Source organism: Podarcis filfolensis (assembly GCF_964270895.1).
Source record: "Podarcis filfolensis genome assembly, chromosome: 18".
In the NCBI taxonomy this organism is placed as follows: Eukaryota; Metazoa; Chordata; class Lepidosauria; order Squamata; family Lacertidae; genus Podarcis; species Podarcis filfolensis.
Window position 1 is genome coordinate 8,557,457 of NC_139622.1, and position 15,415 is coordinate 8,572,871.

Here is a 15,415-nt window from a genome sequence, read left to right on the forward strand (position 1 = left end):
CTTCTTCTTCTTCTTCTTCTTCTTCTTCTTCTTCATTAATTAAATTTGTATACTTCCCTACTTTGTGACCGGACACGGGATTCCTAATGGTTTCTGCGGTCACTTGGTTGAAAGGTGCAGAGACTTTTCCATCTGTCTTGTGAACTATTTAAGAGACTAAAGGTCCTGGTGGTTCTGCGCTGAATTCATATGGTCTTACGTGTTACGGTTTGATGAGCGACTGGATTCAGACGCACAAATATAGGATGTGGGACACCTGGCTTACTAGCAGTACATGTGGAAAGGATCTAGGGGTCTTGGTGGAGCACAAACTGAACGTGAGCCAACAGTTTACAAAGACTGGTCACCAGCCATCTCTGACTGCAGGCAGTATGGGAAGCCATATCTTAATCTCAGTGATGGGAAGGTCTGTGCCGGAAGATCCGACAAGCCAGAGGCTGTTTTCACGGCGAGTCAGCAGAAGCTGCAAGTGACAGGATCACAAGGGGGAGAGCTTCCTCGTTATGGATCCCACCCTTCTGAGGGATCCTTCTCCTGTCCAGCAAAACAGACATGGGCAGGTGCCCGTCTACTTATACCTGGCCTCAGGGGCGTAGGAAGGGGGTGTGGTCCGCCCTGGGTGTCATCCCTGAGGGGTGACAAAATGGCACACCACGGGCCGCACTTCCTCCTTTAGAAGATTCCTCTGGCTCTTCCTCCCAGAGCCCCGCAGACCTTCCATTGAAACCTGCATTTTGGGACAAGGTCAGGTTGAGCCACTTGAGGTTGAGGGATGTGGGACGTCGTCCTCTCAGCCAATGGGGAAGGACTTTATCCCATATCTAAAAGGATCCTCTCTGCATTTCATCAGCCCCCCAAGACCATTTTAATCTCTAGGATTCCTAGATGCAGATCCAAAACACTTTGGCACCCACAACATCTCACAAATAACCATTTCACAAAACTCCTCTAGGCTGTGGGTTGTTGCGATATATTGTAGGAATGGAGGAGACTTTTAATATTCAGCCTAGATTGAAAGTCTAACCTCCCTCACTCACACTTTCTGAAACAAGGTTCACACCTAAAACAGTCATCCTCCAAAATTAACATTTCTCCAGATTTTGTGTGCATGTAATAGTTTTAATGTAATAGTGCATGTAACAGGGACACAGGTGGCGCTGTGGGTTAAACCACAGAGCCTAGGACTTGCCGATCAGAAGGTCAGCGGTTCGAATGCCCGCGATGGGGTGAGCTCCTGTTGCTCTGTCCCTGCTCCTGCCAACCTAGCAGTTTGAAAGCACGTCAAAGTGCAAGTAGATAAATAGGTACCGCTCTGGCAGGAAGCTAAACGGCATTTCCGTGCGCTGCTCTGGTTCGCCAGAAGCGGCTTAGTCATGCTGGCCACATGACCCGGAAGCTGTATGCCGGCTCCCTTGGACAATAAAGCGAGATGAGCGCCGCAACCCCAGAGTCAGTCACGACTGGACCTAATGGTCAGGGGTCCCTTTATCTTTACCTAATGGTTTTTTAAAAAGCATACCAAAAATATATTACCTTAGGGGAAATTGGTTTGCCAAAAAAGTGAATATTTGGCACAATTGCATATAAAAGTGTGTATCAAAAGAAATTCACATTAAAACGCTGTTGAATTTTCCTCTGGACTTTCGGTCAGCTTTACCCAGTGATTTCTGTTATACCCTTAAACACCCTTTGTCAGAAAAATTGTACATATTGACACCCCCACCACATGTGAACACAATTCCCTGTTTCCTGGCATACCCTCCAGTGCTATGCACAGTGATAGACACACCTCATTCCAGTATCTGAATTTTTGAGCACTAAACTTGCCTGGAGAGCTGAACTGCAAAATTCAGAGGAGGGCGAATTTTAAAAGATGGCTGTGTTTTGGATCTTATTCCCAACTGGTAACTTTTAACTGCCTGCCCCCTATTTAAATGCATTTTGGTGCCAAAGTCTTTTGTATGATTGTCTAGGAATCCTAGAGCTCAGACCAGTGTTTTGGACATCGGAGAAATGCACAGAGGAAGTCCCCTAGGGCTGAAATGAAATACCTCCTCTTGAACAGTGTGAGAAATTCCCACAGTCCTGGCCCTGCGGTGTCCCAGAAGGCAGCGTCCAAATCTATACCAGGCTGAAGAGGGAGGATGGAGGAAGGTGGAATCATCTAAAGGGAGGTGCGGTCAATCTTTTGGCCATCCAGATGTTGATGGATGTCAATTCCAATCGCCCTATATTGGCCATGTTGTCTGGGGCTGATGGGAGTTGGAGTCCAACAACATCTGGAAGGTGACAGGTTCGCCTCCCCTGACCCAGAGGACGAGGAGGAGATCTGTGGAACTTTGGTCAGTGCAGATGTTTGGAAAACGGTGGGGAACCTTTGGTCCTCCAAAGGTTGCTGGACTCCCATCAACTGCAGCAAACATGGCCAATGGCCAGGGATAATGGGTGGGTTGTTGCTTTGGTCATCCATTTGGGCCAAAGAGAAGGAGTAGAAAAGGTTGTCAGAATGCTTGCCAAGGAGGGAGATGCCTGATCTTAACTCTTCAGCCTCTTGACCCTTGCAGCTTTCACTACCTCCACCCTCTGGACTCCACCTTCCCGCAGAAGCCACAATCTTGAGATCCGATAGGCGGATTTCAACACATTTATCTTTTCTCTCCATCCATGTGGCAGACCCCACCCCACCCATTGATGGTAACCAGATAGCAAAACGATTTGTGCGGTTTGGTTCTGTTGGCGCCATATAAGGAGGCTGGGGGAAGGAGACACGGATTGAACCCGGAATTGGCAGAGCTGCTCATCCGTCGCTGGGGCTGATGGGAGCTACAGAAGAACAACATCTGGAGGGCCAGAGGTCCCTAACCTGTTGACAAAAGGGATGATGGCGGTCATAACAGTGTGAAGCACGTGCTCGCTTGCCATGCTTGCAGCTCTTGTGTTTTTTGTAGCTCCCTTGTGGAACTCAGCAGGGAGCAGGATGGGGAGGAAACTGGGATGAGCTGCCTCTGTGCCTGACCAGATGTTGGGCTCCTTGATTTACGGTCCACCCATCGCAAGGGACAGCAGCTGCCAGTAAAATCTTTGATATGTACTGAATTTGATATGTACTGAATTTCTCACCCTGGGCCAGCAGGGGGATGCTGTAAATAGTTTTTACTCAGGTCCACATATGCAAATAAGGGATCGAAAGTGATGTTCAGTGATTGGATAGTTACAGAAAGTTGTTACAGTTACGTTGTATTGGAGCTCTATATAAGCAGGCTGGCTGAACCCTCCAGTTCAGTTCTGTTCTGGCCTGTGAATAAACAAGAGCTGTTTGAAGAATCGCTGTGTCGTCTGATATGTTCACCCACAACTTAACAGGGAGCTTGGTGGTAGATTTCCTGCTTTGCATGCAGAAGATCCCTGTTTCCATTCCGGGAACCTCTAGTTAGAAAAGGACATGGTCTGCGATGGATGACGCCCATTGGGACTGGCGAGGAGGAATGTGGAAAGATTCAGCACAGAGCAAAAGCGGGCCATCTTTTAGCACTGCATAGTTAAACTCTTGAGCTCACCGCCCAGTTTCTAACATCTTTGATGGATGTCATTGAGTTCTAATGTTGCACAGCCAGGCCCCCAGACGTGCCAAACTCTCCATCATAAGAGAAACATAAGAGAAAATAATCAGGCAAGACACAATACATTGGGGCAAGCCACCTCCGGGGTATAGCTGCGGCATGAGGGCACAACTGCAACTTATGGGGCAGTGAACTACCCAGATCAGCTCTTAGGTAAAGGGACCCCGGAGGTCCGTTTGTAAACCAAAACAGGTTGTAACCCAAGGCGCGCTTTCGCCAATGGGGCCTCCATAACAAATTTGTTCGTAATCCAAAAAAATGGGTTGTAATCCAAAAAGAGGTTTCTTTTTTCCGGGGTTGATGTGTTTGTAACCCAAAACGTATGCAAACCAAGATGTATGCAAACCAAGGTACCATTGTACGCAGGTGATGACTCGACAACGGTTCTCCTTGCCAACCCACCTCCAAAGAGAAGGTCAGGCAACTTGGATTCCTGTGTCTGGATTTAGATTCTGCATGATGCCTTTCTATTGGTAAGGGTGAGGTTCTCTGCATACAGCAAGGCAGCACCCCAATCTTCGCACACACCCCCAAAAGTATTTCGACACTGAGGGTTCACTCTGTTTCCCCTTTCCCCAGTCTCCTTATCTGGCCCCAACAAAACAAAACCCCACAAACTGTCTTGCTATCTGATGGCCATCGATGGGTGGGTGGGGTAGTAAAGATTCGCCCATCAGATCTCAAGTCTAGATTGTGGCTTCCTGGGGAAGGTGGGGTCAAGAGGGTGGAGGTAATAAAAGCTACGGAGTCAAGAGGCTGAAGAGTTAAGCGCCAGACATTTCCCTCCTTGGCAAACATCGAGATGTGGAGACTCCGTCAGGTTCTTCTGCTACTGCTGTCCTTTTCCTTGGCCCAAACAGGTGAGTAAAACCCGCTAACTCACGAGCCCATTTCTACTACACTTGGGAGCCAAGCCAACCTCATTCCTTCTGTTTCTGAGGCTTACGGTGCTTTAAAGCCCTAAACGGCCTCGGTCCAGTATACCTGAAGGAGCGTCTCCACCTCCATCGTTCTGCCCTGACACGGAGGTCCAGCTCCGAGGGCTTTCTGGCGGTTCCCTCCCTGCAAGAAGCCAAGTTACAGGGAACCAGGCAGAGGGCCTTCTCGGTGGTGGCCCCTGCCCTGTGGAACACCCTCCCACCAGATGTCAAAGAGAAAAATAACTACCAGACTTTTAGAAGACATCTGAAGGCAGCCCTGTTTAGGGAAGCTTTTAATGTTTAATAGGTTATTGTATTTTAGTGTTTTGTTGGAAGCCGCCCAGAGTGGCTGGGGAGACCCAGCCAGATGGGCAGGGTATAAATTATTATTATCATCATCATCATCATCATCATCATCATCATTATTAGGGTGTGAGTGCCGTTTGTATGCCTAGATCAATGGCAGGGCACCCGCTTTGCATTGCACAAGGGATGAAGGTTCCCCATCCCTAAAATTCGGATCTCCAGGTTGGGACAGTGAACTCTTCTCCTGCCCCCATGGCTTTTATTTGGCACATATAAAAACATAGTAAAACATCAAATGTTAAAAGCTTCGCAATCCAGGGCCGCCTTCAGATGTCTTCCAAAAGTGACATACAGTGGTACTTCGGATTAAATACGCTTCAGGTTACATAGGCTTCAGGTTACAGACTCCGCTAACCCAGAAATAGTGCTTCAGGTTAAGAACTTTGCTTCAGGATAAGTACAGAAATCGGGTTCCGGCGGCGCGGCGGCAGTGGGAGGCCCCATTAGCTAAAGTGGTGCTTCAGGTTAAGAACAGTTTCAGGTTAAGAACGGACCTCCAGAACGAATTCAGTACTTAACCCGAGGTACCACTGTAGTTCTTTATCTCCTTGATATCTGATGGGAAGGCGTTCCTCAGGGTAGGCGCCACCACCGAGAAGGCCCTCTGCCTGGTTCTCTGTAACTTGGCTTCTCGCAGCGAGGGAACTGCCAGAAAACCCTCAGAGCTGGACCTCAGGCGATGGGGGTGGTGACTCTCCTTCAGATATAGAGGGCCAAGACAGCTCCAGAATTTTTTTTTTTTAAATAAATTTTTATTAATTTTCCATACATTCAAATCATTTATCCAAATCTTACCACATTTTAACAAAATTCATATTTTGAACTTCCTTCAGCTTCCCTGACAATCATCCATTTTTGCCCTTTAGTGCGCATTTCTTTAAATGCATTGCCATTTGTCTTCCCTCCTTTATTTTATTTACATTCAGCAATACCTCTTAAAAAGTTTTTACAGTGCTTCTTGAAACCCCACTAGCGTTGTTTGCACTTCACACACATTTTTCAGATAATCAACAAATTTTTCCCAATCTTCGATGAACTTTTGGTTTCGAACATATCTTATTTTCCCAGTCAATTTATCCAGTTCCGCATAGTCAGTCAATTTCATTCTCCATTCTTGAATCGTCGGTATTTCCTCTTGTTTCCATTTCTGGGCCAAAAGAATTCTTGCTGCCGTAACTGCATACTGGAAGAGTTTGAAGTCTTTTCTTCTTATATCTTTCCCTGTAATCCCTAAAAGAAAGGCTTCTGGTTTCTTAGCAAAGGTGCATTTCAACCTTTTTCAGTTCATTATAAATTGCTTCCCAGAAGCTTTTAACTTTCTTACATTCCCACCACAAATGGTAGAATGTTCCCTCTTTTTCTTTACATTTCCAACATTTGTTACATGTTTTATACATTTCTGCCAATTTCACCGGGGTGATGTACCATCTGTAAAACATTTTCATAACATTCTCCTTCAACCCCATGCATGCAGTAAACTTTAAAGACAGCTCCAGAATTTTGAATTGGGCTCAAAAATAACAATGCTCTAGAATTTGTAAGCAGCAGGAGTTGCAGTTTATCTCTGCGTTTCCTTCTTGCAGATCCACTACAGAGGCAGAATCGTTGCCCGAATGGAGCCATTCCTCACTCCAGACCCTACATGGCTGCCTTGCTGGATTACCAGAACCGTTACATCTGTGGAGGATTCCTCGTGGGACAACAGTGGGTCATGACTTCTGCACGCTGCAGAAAGTAAGTATCCCTAAGGCCTTCCTCTTTTTTTAGGAGTGGTGATCATTCAGGGTAAAGCTAATTGCTGGAAGGGAGCAGGGCAGGGCAGGAATGTGCCATTGCTCCATCTAGTCAAGTTGCATGGGATGAATTTCAACCTGTTACCTCTGAGGATGTGGACAGGCTGCCTGGAGTGAAATCAACCCCCTATCTCCTTGATCCTTGCCCATCCTGGCTCATAAAAGCGAGCCAGACAGGGCTGGGCAATGGGCTCCGCGGGGTGGTGAATGCCTCCCTTTGTGAGTTAGCCTTCCCAGACCGCTGAAAGAAACTGCTTCCTAAAAAAACCACCTTTGGACCTGGTCGCTATGGCCATCTCTCGCCCCATCTCAACTCTTCCATTCTTGGGGAGTGGGTATTCGATGAACAACTCCAGGCACGCCTGGAGGATGCGGACCATTTGGACCCCTCCCAGCTGGGCTTCTGGCCCCATTGTGGGACTGAAACTGCCTTGGCCACGCTGGTCAATGATCTCTAGGGACAGAGGGGAAACCTGCTTCCTGGTTCTGCTGAATGTATCTTTTGATACTATCAACCATGACATCCTCCTGGACCATCTAGGAGGGCTGGGAGTTGTGGGCAGTTATACAGTGGTTCCTCTCCTTCATCCTGGGCCGAGTCCAGAAAGTGGTGTTCAGAGATGAGTCTTTGGATCCCTGGGCCCTCACTTGTGGGGTGCCACAGGGCTCTGCCCTGTCTCCCAGGCTTCTTCTCCTTCTCCATCATTCAGCCCAGACACTGAGATACAACTCTGAGGGTCTACTGGCGGTTTCCTCACCGAGAGAAGTAGAGTTACAGGGAACCAGGCAGAGGGTCTTCTCGGGAGGGCTGCCCTCCCTGTGGAACGCCCTCCCATAAGATGTCAAAGAAACCAAGAATATTATGACCTTCTGTAAACATCTGAAGGCAGCCCTCTGTAGGGAAGCTTTGAATGTCTGATGTTCTTCTATATTCTGTTGGAAGTCTCCCAGAGTGCCTGGGGCAACCCATTCTGATAGGCGGTGTACTACTGCTATAAATAATAATTTGTTATTAAGGGCCATGGGGTTGAGGCTGCTCTTTTGCACAGGGACTGGGAGAGCACTGATTCTTGGGATCTCTGACCCTGACTGTTGCTTCCTTTCCAGTGTTCATAAGGTTGTCCTGGGAGCACATGACGTCAAACATGACGGAGAAACTTACAGAGTGGACAAACGCTACCCGCACAAAGATTGTGTGTTTAAGAACAACACCTTTTCAAATGATATCCGTCTGCTCAAGGTATCTCACCCCAAGCCTTTTTCTCACTCTGCAAGCAACCCGAGGGCCCCGATCCTGAAGGCAGAAGGAGCTAAATGTCTCCTTCCATCCCCATGTGTGAAATATAATGGACTCGTTCAGCTGAATCCAGCTCTTTGGTCATTAGTATGATCGGATTATTATCACTATTTATGGTTGTTGTTGTTTAGTCATTTAGTCGTGTCCGCCTCTTCGTGACCCCCTGGACCAGAGCACGCCAGGCCCTCCTGTCTTCCACTGCCTCCCGCAGTTTGGTCAGGCTCATCTTTGTGGCTTCGTGAACACTATCCAACCATCTCGTCCTCTGTCGTCCCCTTCTCCTTGTGCCCTCCATCTTTCCCAGCATCAGGGTCTTTTCCAGGGAGTCTTCTCTTCTCATGAGGTGGCCAAAGTCTTGGAGCCTCAGCTTCAGGATCTGTCCTTCCAGTGAGCACTCAGGGCTGTTTTCCTTCAGAATGGAGAGGTTTGATCTTCTTGCAGTCCATGGGACTCTCACTATTTATTAGAGTTCATTATTATGAATGCAGTTCTACATTCACAAAGGAACAGAGTTCAAGGGCGTCCTATTGCAACTATAAGGCGCTCATTTCAGCCTCATCTCCCTCTCCTTTCCCCAGCTGCAGTCAAAGGTTCGTCTGAATAAAAACATTCGCATCCTGCCATTGCCAACATCTAGCAGTGACCTCTCTGACGGGACAGCCTGCAGTGTGGCCGGCTGGGGCCTGGAACAGAACGATTGCGATGTCAAGCTCTATAAGGCCAAAGTCAACATCTATGACAGAAGCAAGTGCCAGAAGTTCTATCCCAAGATCGATGATGGAAAGATCTGCGCAGGCAAACATGAAGACTCTGAGGCTTTCGACCAGGTAAGGGGCAGCAGAAACAGCAGGTGATAGAACCAGAGGAAGGGGGCGGAAGCACCTCGTTATTGGACAGGATGTGCAGCATGAAAAGGGGACCCCTGAGGTGGGGGAGGTCTGCTCCCTTGCCATGAAGGAATATTTTGCCCAACGTGGGGATGGAACCCCAAACCCTGAGGTTAAGGGTCTCCTGCTCTACTGACTGAGCTTTATTGGGGGTTTAGGCAGATCCTGGGAAAGGAACAGCACCATAGCTAATAAGGTCAATGTGTCTACTCTGAGCAGGAGTGGCATGGAATACAATCCCGGGCCTGGTTTGCACTTGGTATGCCATCTCAGCTTACTTGTGCTTCCGAAACCAATACGTTATATAACACCCGTCCTGAAAGACCTACATTAGCTCCCAAGTCTCCTTGAGGGGGATCCAAATCTTCCCCCACCTGCCATCTTTGTTTCCTTCCTTCCACAGGGGGAGATGGGTGATCCTTTGGTGTGCAATGGCGTAGCGCATGGAATCCTCTCCTACAGCAACCCCTGCCCTCCTGCCGTTTACACTCGCATCGCCCAGTACCTTCCTTGGATCAAGAAAACCATGACCAAGTGAAGAGGAGAAGGAAGACCTCCTCCTTCTTCTTGCCTTTAATGCTTCTGCTTGCTACATAAGCTGTTTGGCTTGAATCCTGCAACCACACACACACACACACTGACCCCCCTCAACAGCTGCAAAAAGTATCAGGTGTTTCGTACACGATTCAGTTTCCACAAGTTCCTTCAGCCCCTCCCCATCCCCTTCAAGAAAACCGCTCGCCTCCTTTCCCTGACCGTGTTCCCCATCGTACCTCTTCCCCCGACCTTCACTGCTCCATCTCTCTCATCTGAAAAAGGTGCCCTTCTTCTCCTTTGGAACTATTCTGTCCCTTCTCTCTCCCTGTCCCCAGACGGCCGGAACAATCTCTCAGAGCGCCACACGCCTCTGACGCCCTGAAGCGACTCCTCCTACCCTACCTGGTTTCTCCTAATGCAGGGAAAAGGGACCTCTGGCCTTCTTGATGCTGCTGAGATGCAACTCCCATTATCCCTGGCCATCGGCCATGTTTGCTGCAGCTGATGGGACTCCAGCAACCTTTGGAGGACCAAAGGTTCTCCACCGTTGTCCAAATGTCTGGACTGACCAAAGCTCCACAGATCTCCTCCTGGTCCTCTGGATCAGGGGAGGCGAACCTGTCACCTTGCAGATGTTGTTGGACTCTAACTCCCATCAGCCCCAGGCAACATGGCCATCAATCAACATCCATCAACATCTGAATGGCCAAAAGATTAACCGCACCTCCCTTTAGATGATTGCACCTTCCTCCATCCTCCCTCTTCAGCCTGGTATAGATTTGGACGCTGCCTTCTGGGACACCGGAGGGTCAGGACTGTGGGAATTTCTCACCCTGTTCAAGAGGAGATATTTCATTTCAACCCTAGGGGACTTCCTCTGTGCATTTCCTCGACGTCCAAAACACTGGTCTGAGCTCAGGGATTCCCAGACAATCATACAAAATACCTTGGCACCAAAATGCATTTTAAAAGGGGGGGGGGGTTAAAAGATACCAGTTTACCATTTCACATGCCAAACTCCTCCAGGCTAATGGTTGTGGTGATGTACCAGAGGGACAGAGGGGAAATTAAATTCAGATTGAACCTCCCTCATTCACACTTCCTGGAATAAGATGCCAAACGCAGCCATCTTTTCAAATTCGCCCTCCTCTGAATTTTGCAGTTTGGCTCTCCAGGCGAGCCTAGTGCACAAAAATGCAGATACTGGAATGAGGTGTGTCTGTCAGTGTGCGTAGCAGTGAAAGGAGCCTGCCCCAAATGCCTTATTTTGGGGGAATCGCTTTGCAAAGATGCGCCGGTTTGGCAAACTTGCATGCAGCTCTGTATCTCAAGATTAATTCACAATAAACTGCTAATGCATCCACACAAATGTGTTGTTGTTGTTTTCCTGAGCAAACCAGAGAGGCGGGAAGTGCGCCGTTGCCAGCGCCCATTCTGCGCAGTAGGCTTCGGGGCAGGGAGGGGCGGAAAAGGCTGGGGGGGTCACACGGCTTTTATGCTGGGGGAGGTACAAAGGCTGACCACTCCCAGATTCTGCTAGCGATTGAGCCAGACATGAACAGCTGGGAGCCGGGGGCACTGTCATACAGTGGTTCTGCTCCTTCCTCCTGGGCCGTGTTCAGAAAGTGGTGGGGGGTATGAGTGTTCAGACCCCTGGGCTCTCGCTTGTGGGGTGCCTCAGGGCTCCGTCCTCTCCCCCATGCTTTTTAATATCAACATGCAGCCGCTGGAAGAGATCATCAGGGGGTTTGGACTGGGTGTCCATCAATATGCGGATGATACCCAGCTCTACCTCTCTTTTAAATCAGAACCAGTGAGGGCGGTGAAGGTCCTGTGTGAGTGCCTGGAGGCGGTTGGAGGATGGATGGCGGCTAACAGATTGAGGTTGAATCCTGACAAGACAGAAGTACTGTTTTTGGGGGACAGGAGGCGGGCAGGTGTGGAGGATTCCCTGGTCGTGAATGGGGTAACTGTACCCCTGAAGGACCAGGTGTGCAGCCTGGGAGTCTTTTTGGACTCACAGCTGTCCATGGAAGTGAAAGTCAAATCTGTGTCCAGGACAGCTGTCTACCAGCTCCATCTGGTACGCAGGCTGAGACCCTCCCTGCCCGCGGACTGTCTCGCCAGAGTGGTGCATGCTCTGGTAAACTCCCGCTTGGACTACTGCAATGCGCTCTACGTGGGGCTACCTTTGAAGGTGACCTGGAAACTACAACTAATCCAGAATGCAGCAGCTAGACTGGTGACTGGGAGCGGCTGCTGAGACCACATAACACCGGTCTTGAAAGACCTACATTGGCTCCCAGTACGTTTCCGAGCACAATTCAAAGTGTTGGTGCTGACCTTGAAAGCCCTAAACGGCCTCGGTTCAGTATACCTGAAGGAGCGTCTCCACCCCCATGGTTCTGCCCGGACACTGAGGTCCAGCACCAAGGGCCTTCTGGCGGTTCCCTAACTGCGAGAAGCCAGGTTACAGGGAACCAAGCAGAGAGCCTTCTCGGTAGTGGCGCTCTCCCTGTGGAACCTCCTCCCACCAGATGTCAAAGAAACAAAGAATATTATGACCTTCTGTAAACATATGAAGGCAGCCCTTTGTAGGGAAGCTTTGAATATGACTTTGAGAGGAATGTGCGAAGCCCAGCCACATGGGCGGGGTATAAATAATAATAATAATTATTATTCTTATTATTCTTATTATTATTATTACTTACGATGCTCTTCACTGTAAATAGGTTGCACCAAGAATAAAGCCTGGAAAAGACAGGCCAGAGTCTTGCCTGTTTACTCTTGAGCAACCACACCACCTTCTGACGTTGGCAGTTGGCCCTGTAGGCGTGTCTTTAATTTAATAGCACTGCGGTCACTGCTCCCAACTGGTTCAACAATACTGACATCTTGCACAGCGTCCAGGGGGCCACTTAAGAGGAGGCCCCGCCTGAGCCCCCCTGAGGCCACCAGGTGTTCTAGGACACAGTTCTTTGGGGCAACTAGACATTTTTACCTCTTGGTTATGGCAGGGACACAAATGCAGCCTGTCTATGTCAAGGTAGTTGAAGTCACCCATGCCTACGGCATAGACATGGATAGACAAATTGTCCACTTTTATGCCTTCCAGCTTCTTCTTTTTCCCATCATAAGTTCAGTTATCCACATATCTCTATAAGTTTGCAGGCTTGTTGTTGTTTTTTAAAGAGAAAGAAAAAACAACGAAAAACTCATGAAGATTCAACAGCATTTTAATGTGAATTTCTTTCGATACACACTTTTGTATGCAATTGTGCCACAAATTCACATTTTTTTGCAAAGCAATTTGCTGTAAGATAATGCATTTTTGGCGTGCTTTTTTAAACTATTCCTTGCATAAAAGGACACACTTTCCCCCCATTATGTGCATTCCCATAAACATGACTGGAGACCTAAACAGCAAAATCTGGAGAAATGTTAATCTTGGAGGATGACTGTTTTTGGTGTGAACCTTGTTTTGGAAATTGTGAATGAGGGAGGTTCAACTTTCAATCCAGGCTGAATATTAAATGTCTCCTCCATTCCTACAATACATCGCAACCCACCGCTTAGGGGAGTTTATTTTGTGAAAAGGTTATTTGTGAGATGTTGTGGGTGCCAAAGTATTTTGGATCTGCGTCTAGGAATCCTAGAGATTAGAATGGTCTTTGGGGGGCTGATGAAATACAGAGAGGATCCCTTTAGAAATGAGATAGAGTCCTTCCCTGTTAGCTGAGAGGACCATGTCCCACATGCCTCAACCTCAAGGGGCTTGATTCCACTGGCTCTTCCTCCCAGAGCCCCGCAGACCTGCCATTGGAACCCACATTCTGGGACAAGGTCAGGTCAAGCCCCTTGAGGTTGAGGCATGTGGGACATGGTCCTCTCGGACAACAGGGAAGGATTCTATCTCATTTCTAAAGGGATCCTCTCTGTATTTCATCAGCCCCCCAAAGACCACCCTAACCTCTAGGATTCCTGAATGCAGATCTAAAACATTTTGGCACCCACAACATCTCACAAATAACCTTTTCACAAAATAAACTCCCCTAGGCTGTGGGTTAGGGACGCAGGTGGTGCTGTGGGTTAAACCACAGAGCCTAGGACTTGCCGATCAGAAGGTCGGCGGTTCGAATCTCTGCAATGGACGGGGTGAGCTCCCGTTGCTCGGTCCCTGCTCCTGCCAAACTAGCACTTTGAAAGCACGTCAAAGTGCAAGTAGATCAATAGTTACCGCTCCGGCGGGAAGGTAAACGGCGTTTCTGTGCACTGCTCTGGTTCGCCAGAAGCGGCTCAGTCATGCTGGCCACATGACCTGGAAGCTGTACGCCGGCTCCCTCTGCCAATAAAGTGAGATGAGCGCTGCAACCCCAGAGTCGGCCACGACTGGACCTAATGGTCAGGGGTCCCTTTACCTTTACCTTAGTCTGTGGGTTGCGATGTATTGTAGGAATGGAAGAGACATTTAATATTCAGCCTGGATTGAAAGTTCACACTTCCTGAAACATGGTTCACACCAAAAACAGTCATCTTCCAAAATTAACATTTCTCCAGATTTTGCCCTTCAGGCCTCCAGCCAAGCCATGTTTATGGGAATGCACGTAATGGGGGGTAAAGTGTGTCTTTTGATGCATGTAATAGTTTTTTTTTAAAAAGCAAACAAAAAATGCATTATCTTAGGGCAAATTGCTTTGCAGAAAATGTGAATATTCGGCACAATTGCATACCAAAGTGTGTATCCAAAGAAATTCACATTAAAATGCTGTTGAATTTTCTTGAGTTTTTCTTTTTTTAAAAAAAAATACCCTGCAAACTTTTACAGATACGTGGATAACTGAACTTAAATGGCAGAGCTGGCCATGGATGCGCTGGCTAACTCTGTGTCCAGGGCAGCTGTCTACCAGTTCCATCTGGTACGCAGGCTCAGACCCTCCCTGCCCGTGGACTGTCTCTCCAGAGTGGTGCATGCTCTGGTTATCTCCCGCTTGGACTACTGCCATGCGCTCTACGTGGGGCTACCTTTGAAGGTGACGCGGAAACTGCAATTAATCCAGAATGCGGCAGCTAGACTGGTGACTGGGAGTGGCTGCTGGGACCACATAACACTGGTCCTGAGAGATCTGCATTGGCTCCCAGTACGTTTCCGAGCACAATTCAAAGTGTTGGTGCTGACCTTTAAAGCCCTAAACAGCCCCTGGACCAGAGCACACCAGGCACTTCTGTCTTCCACTGCCTCCCACAGTTTGGTCAAACTCATGTTGGCTGCTTTGAGAACACTGTCCCACCATCTCGTCCTCTGTCGTCCCCTTCTCCTTGTGCCCTCCATCTTTCCCAACATCAGGGTCTTTTCCAGGGAGTCTTCTCTTCTCATGTGGTGGCCAAAGTCTTGGAGCCTCAGCTTCAGGATCTGTCCTTCCAGTGAGCACTCAGGGCTGATTTCCTTCCGAATGGAGAGGTTTGATCTTCTTGCAGTCCATGGGACTCTCAAGAGTCTCCTCCAGCACCAGAATTCAAAAGCATCCATTCTTCGGTGATCAGCCTTCTTTATGGTCCAGCTCTCACTTCCGTGCATCACTACTGGGAAAATCATAGCTTTAACTAGACGGACCTTTGTTGGCAAGGTGATGTCTCTAGGGCTGGCATTACCTCCCAAAAAAACCATGCAAAACAAGGTTCCAGTCCTCATTATCCTGCCTGCACCTGCAGCAGGTGTTCGCTCTCCCAGTCTAATAATAATAATAATAATAATAATTACAAACTTTATTACAGTCACAGACTAGCATAAGATACAAACATGGAAATAAAATAAGGTACACAAGACTTAAAGAAGAGACGGATAAAAGCAAATAGTTAAACGTGGTTATAACTCACATAAAATTATTATTATTATCAATCCAGCATTACAAAGCCAGAAGAAGGAAGGAGGGAAGTCAACTCTTAGGATTAAATGTAAAGTAATGTGTATATGTATAGCATGTAATCATAAAATCAA

General features: G+C 48.1%; 1 protein-coding gene across 2 annotated transcripts; it reads left to right on the forward strand.

Moving 5' to 3' along the window:
* Positions 1–3,959: 3,959 nt before the first annotated feature.
* Positions 3,960–10,789, forward strand: LOC310753526 (granzyme B(G,H)-like). 2 transcript variants are annotated; one of them, XM_083594912.1, is made up of 5 exons: positions 3,960–4,480; positions 6,490–6,640; positions 7,807–7,939; positions 8,575–8,823; positions 9,287–10,789. In XM_083594912.1, the coding sequence occupies exons 1-5, from the start codon at positions 4,423–4,425 to the stop codon at positions 9,419–9,421; spliced, it is 726 nt and encodes a 241-aa protein (XP_083451038.1). In that variant the 5' UTR covers positions 3,960–4,422; the 3' UTR covers positions 9,422–10,789. The 2 variants fall into 2 exon arrangements, with proteins under 2 accessions (XP_083451038.1, XP_083451039.1); XM_083594913.1 differs by having other exon boundaries at positions 8,575–8,811.
* The last annotated feature ends 4,626 nt before the right edge of the window (positions 10,790–15,415 follow it).